The sequence below is a fragment of the Bombyx mandarina genome, chromosome A1 (assembly GCF_030267445.1).
Source record: "Bombyx mandarina strain Sakado chromosome A1, ASM3026744v2".
NCBI classification, from domain to species: Eukaryota; Metazoa; Arthropoda; class Insecta; order Lepidoptera; family Bombycidae; genus Bombyx; species Bombyx mandarina.
Window position 1 is genome coordinate 11632270 of NC_143234.1, and position 15562 is coordinate 11647831.

The 15562-nt window shown below is 39.1% G+C and overlaps 1 protein-coding gene across 2 annotated transcripts in view; it reads left to right on the top strand.

Annotated features, from left to right (window-relative positions):
- LOC114240120 (venom acid phosphatase Acph-1) overlaps positions 1 to 15562 on the top strand; it is a 28272-nt gene continuing 12710 nt past the window's right edge. Inside the window, exon 1 of one of the 2 annotated variants that reach the window (XM_089739831.1) lies at positions 1 to 103. Coding sequence is in view for 1 of the 2 variants with exons in the window: in XM_028170560.2 (XP_028026361.2) it covers positions 9713 to 9775 (63 nt within the window). In the remaining variant the exon portion in view is untranslated. Of the gene's footprint in view, positions 104 to 9575; positions 9776 to 15562 lie in introns of those variants that run through there. The other variant, XM_028170560.2, reaches the window with a different exon arrangement.

The following is a 15562-nucleotide window of genomic DNA, read 5'->3' on the forward strand; positions in this document are numbered from 1 at the left end:
ACAGTACAGTATCGCTTACCACTCCGTCTTGAAGCGGCGACTCGGCGCGACGCGGACATCGGCTGTTCAAACTAATCACTATCTTTACAATTATTCATCAGATGTGAGTACTATTTGTTAATTTTTTTTTTATTGTTTAGATAGGTCGATGAACTCACGGCCCACCTGATATTCAGTGGTCTTCGGAGCAGATAGACATCAATGATGTAAACGCTGCCACAGTGGGTTCGGCGTCTCAGTTTTACAGCACAGCAACTGCCCCACCCGTCAAACCGAAACGCATTACTGCTTCACGGCAGATATAGGCAGGGTGGTGGTACCTACCCGTGCGGACTCACAAGACGTCCTGCCACCAGTGAAATATAATTTTATATCACATTTGATTCTAGGATACACGTATCGTAGATATTAATTGTGGTTACGGCAACGTATTGAATTCACAATCCGGCGTTTGGGATACTTCATTAAATTAGTTTTATAGTTAACTAGCGGTACTCGCCCGCTTTGCTGGGCATTTAAAATTAACATTATTATTTATTGTCATTATTATTAGGAAGTCCAACGCTCATATAAATATTAGCCTATCCATTAAGTACATGTATTTTCTACATGGACACCAAGTTTCAATTCAATCGGATGCATGGTTCAGTAGTTATAACGGAACATCCATAAAAATCACTGTAGATTTATATATTAGTATATATTATATAGTTTAATAGTGTATCAGTAAAACGATTTGAGTGCAGCTGTGTTTACAATCCGGCTTGCGTATCTATTTCTCCCGTGTAGTAAAGCCGCATAGTCATGAAATCGCGAAGGCGGAGAGTAAAACTCACTGATGGTGAGCGACCACCGTCGCTCGAGGCCGTCACCCAAAAAGGCTCATCAGATGCTTACCATTGACGACTTTTCTCAATTAAATTTATACTTAAAAATCAAACCAGCTGTCAGCTCGTACGCTCATACTAAAAAACTGTTTCTAAATCATAATAATATGTACTCATGAAAATTTAAATAAACAGCTTAGTAAATAAAATCGTTAACATGAAACATTTCGAACGAATAAGGCTTGTCATTAGTCATGTAGTATTGTTTTATATTTCACAAACTCGAGTCCGTCAAATTTTACAAAGACATACATAAGCATTTAATTTTAATAATTACGTGTTAATGTGTATTGATACCCTGATGCAAACAAGAGGAAGCGTGCGCTTCGTTTGGAGCATTCCAGGGATTCCCGAACTATTTCGGGCAAAAGACCCTTTCCAATTACCTTTTTTTCCCCTACCTGTGCTGATTGCCTTGAGAGGCTATTTCAGCTTCTCCTTGACGTGATGAGCTCACGGGGCTCAAAGTGGAATATTGCTAACACTTGCCCTAGCAAGAGCAGTGCTTCACAAAATCTACCACCGGATCGGAAACGCGAACCACAGAGAAGATCCGGCGAGAAACTCAGTGGGCTGTGTCTGTGGGTTAATTTACTCGTCGAGCCCTTCGTCGCAAGCGACGGGTTCGGTGAGGACGGTGACCGGTGCTTGAGGTACCTAAAACAATTATCCTTACAGCATTACTTTCACTATCCTATCTCTAGCTTTTTCATACAGTGAAAGATACCCCCTGCTGCTCTTCTTTTCGTCGCTAATTCCCAACGCTAAGGGTCGTGGCCTCGCTGGCCAACTTTCTCGTGGACCATCTTGCGCCAACTCAGGTTTTACTAGCGTTCATTTATAAGTAAAATAAAACCAATAGATGCACCTTAATTTTTTTACCGAAAAAAACATTAGTTAAAATCAGTCCATTTTTACACGCTTTAGTGAAGCTAATACACTTGTATGTATGTTTGTAACTGACTCCTTTAGACACGATTTTGACCCACTTTAAACGGCCAGATTTCATTCAAACTTTGTAGATTTATCGAGGACCGATGACAATACACTAATTTGATAATTAAGTCGTATCTATGTAACAGGTTTTTAATAAAAAAATGATTTTATTGTTACGAAACAGGAGAATCAGACTGATTACGGGAATAGATAATGTTGATTTCGACTTTTTGTGCGATTGTATTCAGTTGGATATTCAGCTCAATCATATCAATCAGCCTCGGGAGGCAGCCATATCATTTTTGAAAACTGTCATCCATGGCACGTATGCAAATTTTCACATTAACCGAATGTCTTGAAATTAGCAAAAATTACCATCAAAGAGTCCATTTCGTTGATACAGGTCAAGCTAACAGAAACGCGTTATAGAATTCGAATAGTAACTAAACAACAATAAAGATATTTCGATATTGATTTATCTTAAAGTAGTCTAAAGCGAATTTAGATGATTTCAAACGCAATAGTTGACCTTTACAATGCAATTAAAATTTACGAGAACGTTACATAATTTCATCCGCACGTATGATGTAATCTTGAGAATACATTAAATACAGTGTCTATGTTTTATGAAATGCAGCTCATGTTAAGCGTTGAATGGAGCCAGTAGACACCTAAACGTGGAACCTTGAAATATAAGTATCCTCAGGTCGCATCTTACCCGTGTATAACTAACATTTACCATATCGACACCACGATTTATATTGTTAGGAATTGGGAGGAAGTTATACTCCCATCCGCTGAAATAGCCTCTCAAGGCTATCAGCTTAGGTAGGAAAAAAACTCCCATACCAAAGAAGCGGTTTTAGGGGTGCCGACATCGACATTTTCTCCCTGCCTAATCATAACATTGGTACCAGAAGGGGTTATTCCCACTACTCATTGAACGATAGGTAAACTCACGGGCTCATCCTGTGAGAATTGGGAACACTGATCCTAGCAAGAACAGTGCTTCGCTGAATCTACCACCGGATCGGAATCGCGGTCCATTGATAAGATCCAGAGAAAAACTCAATCGGTTGTATCTATGAGCTAGTTCGCCCGTCAAAATATTTGTCATAATCGACGACCGGTGCTTGAAGAGCTTTTTTATTTATTGCTTAGATGGGTGGACAAGCTCCCAGCCCACCTGGTGTTAAGTGGTTAGTGGAACCCATAGACATCTACAACATAAATGCGCCACACACCTTGAGATATAAGTTCTAAGGTCTCAGCATAGTTCCAACGGCCGCCCCACCCTTCAAACCGAAACGCATTTCTGCTTCACGGCAGAAATAAGCGGGGTGATGGTACCTACCCGTGCGTACTCACAAGAGGTCCTACCACATGTAAAAAAAAAAAACATTGAGAACGAATCTGGGGGATCCGATAAGACATGTTTGAGGCGGCGGCGGCTTTGCGTTACTCCGTCGCCTAGGTCGGATAAGTAATTAGCAGCCGCCACGATAAGAGGGTTATCATGTCGTTCTGACACTTCCTTAAGAACTTACATATGTATCGCTTCTAGATTTAGATCGTGGTATAGATCAACATTCCTCACACACATTTTACTTTTTTACATTGTCTGAAGCTAATAAAAGCGTATTAAAAAAAGCGGTTGGTGGTAGGACCTCTTGTGAGTCCGCACGGATAGGTACCACCGCCCCGCCTATTTCTGCCGTGAAGCAGTAATGCGTTTCGGTTTGAAGGGTGGGGCAGCCGTTGTAACTAAACTGAGACCTTAGAACTTATATCTCAAGGTGGGTGGCGCATTTACGTCGTAGATGTCTATGGGCTCCAGTAACCACTTAATATCAGGTGGGCTAAAAAAAAAAAGCGGAGTGCATTTTAGATTAAGTATGTTTTGTTGTGTACATAGGGATTTTTATTTTGTCATAAGTTTTAGTTTTTGTTTCGACACATTAGGAAGTGTGAATTGCATGGTAATAATCGCCGGTCAGCTTGCTTTCCAACAAAATTATTTGACCTAAAAATAATACTAACAACGGCCAGACGAGATTACGGAGGTAAATCTATACTTCTATACTAATATTATAAAGAGGAAAGGTTTGTTTGTTTGTTTGTATTGAATAGGCTCCGAAGCTACTGAACCGATTTGAAAAATTCTTTCACTGTTTGGAAGCTACACTATTCCCGAGTGACATAGGCTATAATCTTTTTTGAAAAAAAATTAGGGATCCTTACTAAAACTCCAATAATGTAACCCAAGGTGGAAAAAAATTACCTAAAATATTCTTTACATCACGTGCCCTGCGAAAACTATTGATGATAGAATAAAATAATAAATACGACTTTGTAGAACACATTATTATTTACAAAAAGTGTCGCGACAGCATATGTCTAACTATTATAGTTATTCCGCAATAAGTGTTCTTTTATTTAACAAAAATAAAACAATGTCAAAAATCGTCGAAATTTTTGTTAAAGACCCGAGCGGAGCCGGAGCGGGCCGCTTGTTAATAATAATTTTAAAACGTATTTTCTTGAACTGATAATATAACACAATACTAACTAATAAAATAAAGTAACAATATAAAATCATAAAAACATGTGAAAACTATAGAATAAATTGAAAAGATCTAATTTAAATAAAAACAATATGTCTCCTCGATCGATATCAAAAAAGACTGAAGTAAAACTCTACACTAATGTGAATGACGTACATATGTATGTATGTGTTTGTAAACAATATTCATTGACGAACCAGTTATGCCAGCTCCACACTGACGTCGCGAACGCATCGACTGGCTTACGTAGCTTGACGAACAAAGCAAAACGAATGTCAACATTCAACGAATCTAAGCTAGAATTTTCACCTGCGCTATAGATACCAGATATACATACAAAACGTGAACTAACCGACACAAAGTATTAAACTCTATCTTTATAAATAAAAATGAATTGCTGTTCGTTAGTCTCGCTAAAACTCGAGAACGGCTGAACCGATTTGGCTAATTTTGGTCTTGAATTATTTGTAGAAGTCCAGAGAAGGTTTAAAAGGTAGATAAATATGAAAATGCTCGGAATTAAATAAAAATAGGTAACAAATTTGTTTTTCCTTTGATGTGTCCCCCGTTGGACGGATTCCTTTTGTTTGTTTTAAGTTTATTTTATACAAAAGTTTAGGTCTTTTATTTATCGATTGAGGTACTACGAAGTCTGCCGGGTCAGTGCCTTATATAAAAATACTGACGCATCGCACTTTTTTTTATTTTTTTTTATTGCCTATATGGATGGACGAGCTCACAGCCCACCCGGTGTCAAGTGGTCACGGCCACCCCATCCTTCGAACCGAAAGGCATTACTGCTTCACGGCGGAAATAGGCGGGGTGGAGGTACCTACCCGTGCGGACTCCCAAGAGGTCCTACCACCAGTGATTACGCAAATTATAATTTTGCGAGTTTGATTTTTATTACACGTTGTTATTCCTTCACCGTGGAAGTCAATCGTGAACATTTGTTGAGTACGTAGCCGCCTACGGGATTCGAACACCGGTGCATCGCTACATACGAATGCACCGGACGTCTTATCCTTTAAGCCACGACGACTTCAAAGGCCACGACTTCGACTTGTAGGCAGAGACTTGTTTTTTTTGTTGTTTTTCCCTACCTAATCGTTGCTAGCCTAAGGGGCTTTACCAACTTCTTCCGAAGCGGTCAGTCATCTCACGGGCTCAGCCTGAGAGCATCCGAAAACCCGAGCAAGAGCAAATCTGGCGAGAAGATCCGGCGAGAAACTCAGTGGGTTGTGTCTATGGGTCAATTCGCACGTCGACCTCTTAGTTCGACGTAGTAGTAGTTCAGCGATGACGGTGACCGGTGCTTGAAGAGCCTAAAAGCAACCAGAGTGGATCCCGGGGCTCCAAGAATCTTGGCTGTTCTCTTACAACTACTACCCATTAGGGGGACCATGTGGTCTTCTTTCTAACGATTTCATGAAAAAAGTGCCCAGTCCCGAATCAAGTGCTGGATGATAATCTCTTCTTTTCCGCCATAAACCGTAACTCGAATACAATCCAGAATCGTATCTCAAAATGGCTTCCACGTTTGCTTACACTCATCGCCTGTAAGGTCTGACTGCGAATTTGCAACCGTTGGATGCGGGATGAATAATCTAAACGCTATCTAGCGAAGTACTTGAAATTTCGTCGTGGCCTAACGGACAAGACGTCCGGCGCATTCGTGTGTAGCGATGCACCGGTGTTCGAATCCCGCAGGCGGGTACCAATTTTTCTAATGAAATACGTACTCGACAAATGTTCACGATTGACTTCCACGGTGAAGGAATAACATCGTGTAATAAAAATCAAACCCGCAAAATTATAATTTGCGTAATTACTGGTGGTAGGACCTCTTGTGAGTCCGCGCGGGTGGGTACCACCACCCTGCCTATTTCTGCCGTGAAGCAGTAATGCGTTTCGGTTTGAAGGGTGGGGCAGCCGTTGTAACTATACTTGAGACCTTAGAACTTCTATCTTAAGGTGGGTGGCGCATTTACGTTGTGGATGTCTATGGGCTCCAGTAACCACTTAACACCAGGTGGGCTGTGAGCTCGGCCACCCATATAAGCAATAAAATAAAAATAAAAAAACGGTTATCAGCGCCTCGGGATATTGCCATCTCACTTGAGACATGAAATCGAAATCTCAAAGGTATTGTTTGACGGCGGTTCAACCCACCTCAACAAACGTGGTGAAATTGGACGCGAACATGACAGACACGGCTCTTTTAAAGACTAACCGATTATCTACACTAATATAATACTAATATAAAGCTGAAGAGTTTGTTTGTTTGAAAGCGCTAATCTCAGGAACTACTGGTCCGATTTGAAAAAATCTTTCAGTGTTAATTTAATTTAAACCCATTTATTGAGGAAGGCTATAGATTATATAACATCACGGTAAGGCCAATACAAGTGAAGCATCAATAAAGAATGTTTCAAAATAGGGGTTTAAATAGCTCCTTAATATTCTATCATTCAAAAATATTTTCACTTACTACGTAAATGAAGTGGGGGTAAAATTTAGCATTATGCCAAAGTAACTATTCCACGCGGACGGAGTCGCGGGCAAAAGCTAGTCTAATATAAAGCTTTACCGCGTACTGTAATTACCAACTAATTCGCGAACCCAACGCGAAGGATTCGCACGCAAGTGTGTAGGTGCAGGATTTTGTTTATTAGCTTTTATAATCAGTTTATTCATAGTACCAAGGCCGGTAGGCAGTTAACGGTTTGTTTTGTCGAGGTTGTAAAGTTAGTTTGTAATACGATAGATGAGATATTAATTAGCTTAGACAGACTGACAATCTAACGGGCGAACTGAATTTAGCCCTTTGACTGCCGTGTAGGTAACCGGTGCCCTGCGTGGGGCACTGAAGGAATTTTATCGATTTATGTTAATAAGATACCGGAATATCTAGAAGACTTTGGAAAAGACGAATCCGAAGATACTGAGAACGAATCTATTTCTAAGAGACCTGAAAGACGAAAACATACATTAACAAACAAAACAAGGTGAAGTTAGTCAATCCAGGTGCTTAGTAACAGAAATCAACATACAAAATTACTTCAATGCGCCAGGTAGGGCATAGGTGGACTACATGGCAGTCAAAGGGTTAAGGGTCGCCTGAGCTGATAGACATCACAACCTGAAAGAAGCCACACGTGTTCAAGATACGAATTAGGAAAGTGGAGAAGATTTCTTTATTCACATAGAAAAACAAGGCAACAAGAAAATATTGCCTTAACGCGTCTCCCAGATAAATTTGCAATACTTTCAGGACTAACGAAACCGGCTTTCTACAATGAAGCTGTCCACCTGGTGTCCGATGATAACCGGAGTCCATAGACATAAATACTTATAAGTATAGACATCAACATCATCGCTAACCTTGAATCATGAGGTCAAACTCAACTGTCTTATACAGCAATTGTAACTGAAGGCGGGGAATCACATGACTACTTAGCGACAGAAATAGACGGTATCGCGGTAACTACCCGGAGGGGCTTTCGAAACCAGATCATGAATAAAATTATTCAACGAGACACGAACGCTATAAGCGTATACGGTACGGTAGGCAGCGGCTTGGCTCTGCCCCTGGCATTGCTGAAGTTCATGGGCGACGGTAACCACTCACCTTCAGATGGGCCGTATGCTCGTCTGCCTACAAGGGCAGTAAAAAAAAAAAGTCTAGAAGGGGTATAATGAAATAGAAGTGACAAGAAATGAAAATGTACCCTATTGTATATCAAAAACATTACTTTCTCGCCAAGATTCCTATATTGAGTCCACAATGAGTGGCCAAGACCTTGATAATATTGTCAACCACTCCAACATATATAATAATATACATACATTCTATATTTTTACTTAAATTAATTACAGACTATTGTATAAATTTTGATCGTTGGTCTGGATACTAATTAAGTATACCGCGAAATTTTGTTTCAATGTCTTCATTAAACAAATCTGGTTAGGTTTCAGCGTACTTTATTTCGTATGTGTTTGTGATACCCATAACACAGGAGATAATCATAGAGTCGGCATAGGACTTTTTCTTAGGAATAACAAACTTTTTCTAACGGGCTATTGAAAGCATTTGTGACCTGTCATGCTAGATCACGCTCTCCTACTTTTCACTACACTATAAGTGTGTGCAAGGCACTGTCGTTTCCGAAATTAAAGTGGGGGTAATCTCTGTTATCTTGAATGTCATCTTATACATGGATTGTGGTGAGAAAATATTCGATAATTGTATATTGCATATTGTTGCATATTGCACCAATCCTCTGGACTGACCTAATATGGAAGACAACTTTTTTTTTTTTTGGACCAGGGCCGATCCTCCTACGGGGTCCCCGCGCCTAAGGGGCGCGCGGGATATGTGGGACTTGACGATCTGCAAGGTGTTGGGAACAGACCGCGGGCCCAAGGAATTTTAGGGCCTCACCCACTAAACGACTCCTCTGCACTCTTACACCCGACGTCCGATCTCCGTCCGGGGTCAAAACCCGGTCAGAGTAGGGAAGTTCCCGCGGTCAACGGCACGCGGTGCCACCCCGAGGACGCCCGACCGACGGGTCGTCGAGATGATAGTCGAGGACCAATGACGTCGGTCTCCGCAATATGGAAGACAACTGAGTCAACCATGGTCCAATTTACTCAAAACGCTTCAAACCAGCAGATCTTGAAGCGCATCGCCAAAAAGGCAATCCTCAAGAACATGAGCGACCTAGCAAGTAGTTGTGCATATAAATCGTCAGAACAACCACGACCACTCTGAAAAGTTTCCAACTAAGAAGAAGATATTGCAAATATGTCGATGAAACAAAACCCCCAAGGAGGTACTAATCGACTTTGAATTTAAAAATAGTCTAACTAACTCGTGCCCAAGAACCGCGTTTACAACGATGACTCATGATTTATGATCTCATCGTGTCTATCTATAGTCGTGTCTAAAATGTATAAACTGAGACGATTTGTACGTTTGTCTGTATGTTTGTGGTCTCTAGAATGAATGCACCAATTTCGATCGTGTCTATTCACTGTCAGAGATTCCAGGAGCAACATTTGGTCGTTTGTTTTTAATTCTATTGCATTGGCAATATATATAATATTGGCATATATGTGGTAATGTCAATGTTTGTTGAGAGCTTACACGGACGCTTGTCTGTGTGTATGGCCGCGGGCGGTCGCTCGTAAACCCCATCGCTGTTTCCGACCAGAGTTTTAGAAGTCACGGTCGTGGCCTCACGTTGTTATCACACACGTGTTGCGTACAGTTACGTAAATTCAGTTCGCGTTAATTCATGGTTACCTCGTGTCCCGGCAATGTTAATGTCATGGACGACGCAGGCCGTAACGGCAATGGCGCCGTTCGCACGTCGCACGAATGTAAGCTATAAGAACATAACTAAAATTACTTTTATGAAAAATGCTTCTAATATAATATTTCTAAATAATGCTTTACAGTGTAGTTTTGATCTTGCAAAAACAAAAGAAGTACAAGCTTGTAAGCTTAGGAGTTGCTTTGTTATGTTTTCGCAAATTGTAGACCACGTTGAAGACAGTTGAAATATTTGGCCTTGTGGTTCGCGTCCTTGACTAAAAGACGTGGTCTCTTTAACTGACGAAACCAGCATCTTTGTTAAATAATATTGCTAGTCTGAAAGCAGTTGCCTTGTATATGGGTTTCCGGTACCCGTAACACAGGAGACAGTTACTCCAATAGCTTGAAGCTGTTGAGTGTGGAAGATTGATGGGTGTAGACGAGTAATCGGCTCCTACATACCGACTGGTCACTAAAAATATTCTTCGAGCTCGGTCGTGGTCTTGATGTCAGAGTGTCGCGACAAAATCTCCATCTTGGAACCATGGATGCAATGAATGTCTCCATCCATGACTTGTGTTTTGTACGATGCTGTACCATCTCACGGTATCTTCAACTGCTTGGGGATCAACCATCGGAGCATTTTCTTGTAAAATAAAATAAAATACGATTAAATGGTGGTAGGACCTCTTGTGAGTCCGCGCGGGTAGGTACCACCACCCTGCCCATTTCTGCCGTGAAGCAGTAATGCGTTTCGGTTTGAAGTGTGGGGCAACCGTTGTGACTATACTTGAGACCTTAAAACTTATATCTCAAGGTGGGTGGCGCATTTACATTGTGGATATCTATGGGCTCCAGTAACCACTTAACACCAGGTGGGCTGTGAGCTCGTCCGCACATCTAAGCAATAATAATAATAATAAAAATTCTCAGGAATGTTGAAATTTCATTATAGTATACATTAGTTATTATTGCAGCACTCTGAACATTTAAATGGTAATCGATTGAAATGTGTTTTAAATCAGAGCGTTTTTCGGATTAGACCAACTTAAATACATATGATTAATCTAGATATTCTAGCGGTTCAAGGCCCAAAGAAAATTATAATTATCCAAGACAAGAGTCCAAAGATGCGTAATTGTACACGCTAAATTTTTCTCCTGTGTTACGTATACAGAGAATAACTACAAAACAAGAACAATCACTAAATACGAAGCTAAATAAATAAATGTAACCATTGAGTTTTATATTCTTATTATTCTTATATACATACATAATACGTAGGTATTATGTATTAAAATAGATTAGAATAATTTTATGTATAAGAAACATTCATTCGATTTCTATGCAAATTTATTTCAGTTATTGTGGAAAGAAAGGTTTCTCTCAAATTTTCTTTACACTTCTCAATACATTTCAATCGTTGGGTTGTAATATAGTTTTGCTCGTTAGATTCCGTTCAAACGTAAAGTCCTTGATCTTTACACATACAAGCTATAACAATATCTTACGTCACATCCTCCTTTCACGAAATCGTATAAAATTTAATATGTGCATTAAATTTTTACGCAAAATGAAGTCCGCTGACGGCTCTAACTATCGCTTAGTGTTTGAAGTACTCCCACTGACATGGACATGAGAAAGAAATTTAATTTTACTAACATCGTTTTTTTTATTGCTTATATGGGTGGATGAGCTCACAGCCCACCTGGTGATAAGCGCTTATCGGAGCCCATAGACATCTACAACGTAAATGCGCCACTCACCTTGAGATATAAGTTCTAAGGTCTCAGTATAGTTACAACGGCTGCCCCACCCTTCAAATCGAAACGTATTACTGCTTCACGGCAGAAATAAGCGGGTTGGTGGTAGCTACTTGTGTGGACTCACAAGACGTTCTACCACCAGTTAAATAGACAAAGAAAAACAGCTAGCACTAAAATTCTACTCCAGAAAAAATCCACTTCCTATACCAAAGAGAAAATATGTATAAAAAATGAAATATAGATCCATTTTGTATTTTGTTATCTTGAATATATTAAGATATACAAATGATGACCGTTTTTTTTAACGCCATCTTGTTGTGTCTTTAAAGCAGTTAGTTGCTTTCAATTAAGAAAAATAGTATTATTATTCGCCAATAGATGTCGGGAAGAGTCATAAAGTTGATAATTGAAAACACGAATAAAACAACATTTTCTGAAAATAAATCGTAGCTAGATTGATTGATCGCCCCCGAAATCCCCTGTATACTAAATTTTATGAAAATCGTTGGAGCCGTTTCCGAGATTCAGATTATATATATATATACAGTCGTGGTCAACTAATTAGGGACAATCTCTAGTTAAGCCAAATTGTGATTTTTTTTTTTATTTTCCAACGAATCTTAGCAATATTCCATATCTTTTACATGTAAGTGTAATTAGTCATTTATGTGCGCGATTATACAAACAATAACAACTTCTTAAACATTAAACCTCTTTACAGTATAGCTGATACAATATCATAGTGCTATTGGTTCAAAGAATGCTGGCTGGCCATTTAATTAGGGACACTGAGGTATTGCGTTCTAATTTCAAAATTGGAATTTTAATACATTTTTGTTTCTTTTCTTATTGTTTAGTGGTCGTTTTGGCGGCAATCCAGATTTTTATTTTAAGTTTTGAGAATTATTTTGAAGAAAAATGGGTAAAAATAAAAGTTGCGATCCAACACTACGAAAAATTGTCATGAAGTTTGTCGAGCGTTGTTGGTCATACCGAAGGATAGCACAACATTTAAATTGTTCAAAAACTATGGTATGCAATGCAGTGCAACATGTCAAGCGCTATAACACAGCTTTAAATGTGTCCAGAACAAAAAGATCGAGAAAAACGACTCCGCAAGAAGATAGAATGATAACCAGGTTAGCTAAGAAAGATCCGTTTCTAGGCTCTATTTTAATTAAACACGAAGTGTTTGGGGCAAACGAAAGAGCCGGTGTATCTGCGAGGACCGTTCGACGACGTTTGGTAGAAGTAGGGTTGTTCGGAAGAGTGGCTCACAAAGTACCGTTGTTGAAGAAAGAACATAGAAATGCTCGTTTGGCATTTGCACGTAAATATGGACATTGGACCTACGCCCAATGGCAACATGTACTTTTCTCTGACGAGACCAAGGTTAATTTGATTTCTTCAGATGGAAGGCAATATGTACGGCGTCCTATAAAAGCGGAAATGAATCCAAGATTCACAAAAAAACAGGTGAAACATGACGGTGGAAACATTAAAATATGGGGTTCATTTTCTGGACGTGGAGTGGGACCTGTGAGGAAAGTTCAGGGTAACTTAGACCAACATCAATACAAGGCAATATTGGAAAAAACTATGCTTCCCTGTGCTGAGGAGCATCTCCCTATTATATGGACGTTTCAGCAGGATAACGACCCGAAACATACCGCCCCTTCAGTCAAGTCGTTTCTTACCAGTCAGTTTGTATCGGTGCTAGATTGGCCAGCAAATAGCCCGGACCTCAACCCAATTGAGCACCTTTGGCACGAAATCAGGAAAAAAGTTGCCACTTATCGTAATACAAATTTGGATGAACTTCATGAAGCTTTTTGTGAGGCATGGGCAAACATTCCTGTCGAAACATGTCAGAAACTGATAATGTCTATGCCACATCGGTGTCAAGCGGTAATTACTAACAAAGGTTTTGCTACTGGGTACTGATTTTACACGTAATAAAATGGAGTTGTTAAAGATATTATAACACTGAAGATTATAAGTTTTGTGTAATTGTATTTTTCATTATACTTTACTGTCCTTAATTAAATGTCCACTACAGAATTATATCTTAATATTTAATACATGTTTAATCTTTGATATTAAATACTTTTTCTATTTATTAAATCTTTTATTTACAGCCATTTATAGCATAATAATCGGACCACATTATGCAAATAATAGGTGCTGAAAAATCAATAGGGTTTTATATTTAAATGTACATAACCGGTTATAGCCCTTCACTATCTTGAATGTCCCTAATTAGTTGACCACGACTGTATATATATATATATATTTATATACAAGAATCGCTCGTTTTAAGGTATAAGATAAGATTATTATAATATGATTTCGAACGCTGGACGAACACTAGTATATTGTATAACAACGTAGGTATAGTCGGTAATCAAATAATATGTTATTCATAATTTTGTTTTAACATGTACACATACTTTGTTTGAAATTGGCGTAAGATTTTGCTTGTTTTCCTTGCGCGACGAGAGATAAGGATTACAAAATACCAGAAAACTCTAATTATATTATGTATGTTGTTTGCATCACACATCGTACAAGTTTTAATAAGAAAACTTAGTTTTGAACAAGACATTTAAGAGTTTGGAAGTAATGACGAGGATCTTCCACCGCAATATTGCTTAGTAGATCGACTGTCCAAATGTTATTGTTCGGAATCTGTGTATGTATATGAAAGCTTATCTTGAAAAACTCGTTAGCGCGATTCAGGCGTCTGTCAAATATTTTGCGTTCTAATGATAGCTATCAACTACACCGCTCCCAGTCGAACCCGGAGGTCTAACCGTACTCGTTGTACTCAGAGTTCGACGTGCAACCTAACCCATGAATCAGCTCGAAGGGTTTCTGGCCGGACCTTCTCAGCGGGTCGTGATTTTAATCCGGTAGTAGATTCATTCGCGAAGCAGTTGCTCTTGAGTTATTAGGTCTCCTTTGGAGGTGCTTGGGCAGCTGTTAGCAAATCCCACCACTCCTGGCTGAACTTTTGTTCGCCCACCTGTCCTGGTGAAACTGGAGAGATCTCCGCGCCACCGAAAATCCCTCAATCATAAAAAAGATCGGAGATCGCATCATAAGTTAGCATTACAGACAGCATTTTATTACTGGTGGTAGGACCTCTTGTGAGTCCGTACGGGTAGGTAGGTACCAGCACCCTGCCTATTTCAGCCGTGAGGCAGTAATGCGTTTCGATTTGAAGGGTGGGGCCGCCGTTGTAACTATACTGAGACCTCAGAGCTTATATCTCAAGATGGGTGGCGCGTTTCCGTTGTAGATGTCTATAGGCTCCAGTAACCACTTAACACCATGTAAACTGTGAGCTCGTTCACTCATCTAAGCAATAAAAAAAAAAGCTTTTTTGTTTTTTTTCTAAATGGCCTACAATAATTAGGAACACTTTCGAAATCTCCATTCTACCTGACGTCATTAGAGCTTAAGTGAAATGTTGAATATTTTAACACTACGATTAAGCACTTATGACATTATCCATGGTAATTGAAATTACTCGGTTAACAATTATTTTTTATGTCCAGTAATGATTGCTTACATGCAACAATGATCATATATGATAATAATACGATTTGATAGAGCATATTTTATAATATACCAGTAAAATATAAGATTTTAAATTTTGATAACAAAATAACTAAACAATATGATTTTAAGCCTAATAAAAATTCTAATTAAATATGATGTATTTTTTCTATAGATTCGAATACATATTTTACAATAGCTAAGCGACATTGCATCATGCCGATTCTCTCGGGAAAGATATCGTTTTAACTCAAAACTTCTGAATACCAGTGATTTCCTGTTACCAATGGAGATTAATTATAAAAAAATAAATAAAAACAGCTAAACATAATATCGCGGTAGTTATTCTAATTAAAATTTACAGATAAAATTAATTGACAAAACAGTTTTACCGCGTTATCGAGACTGACTGCAAAATAAACAAAAGTACGTAACAAAACCGGTTTTATTTCCTAGCACGCTGTCGACCTGTGATCGAGTTGCCTCGCGATCACTAGGATATCATTGGTGACGCGAGTTTGTCGG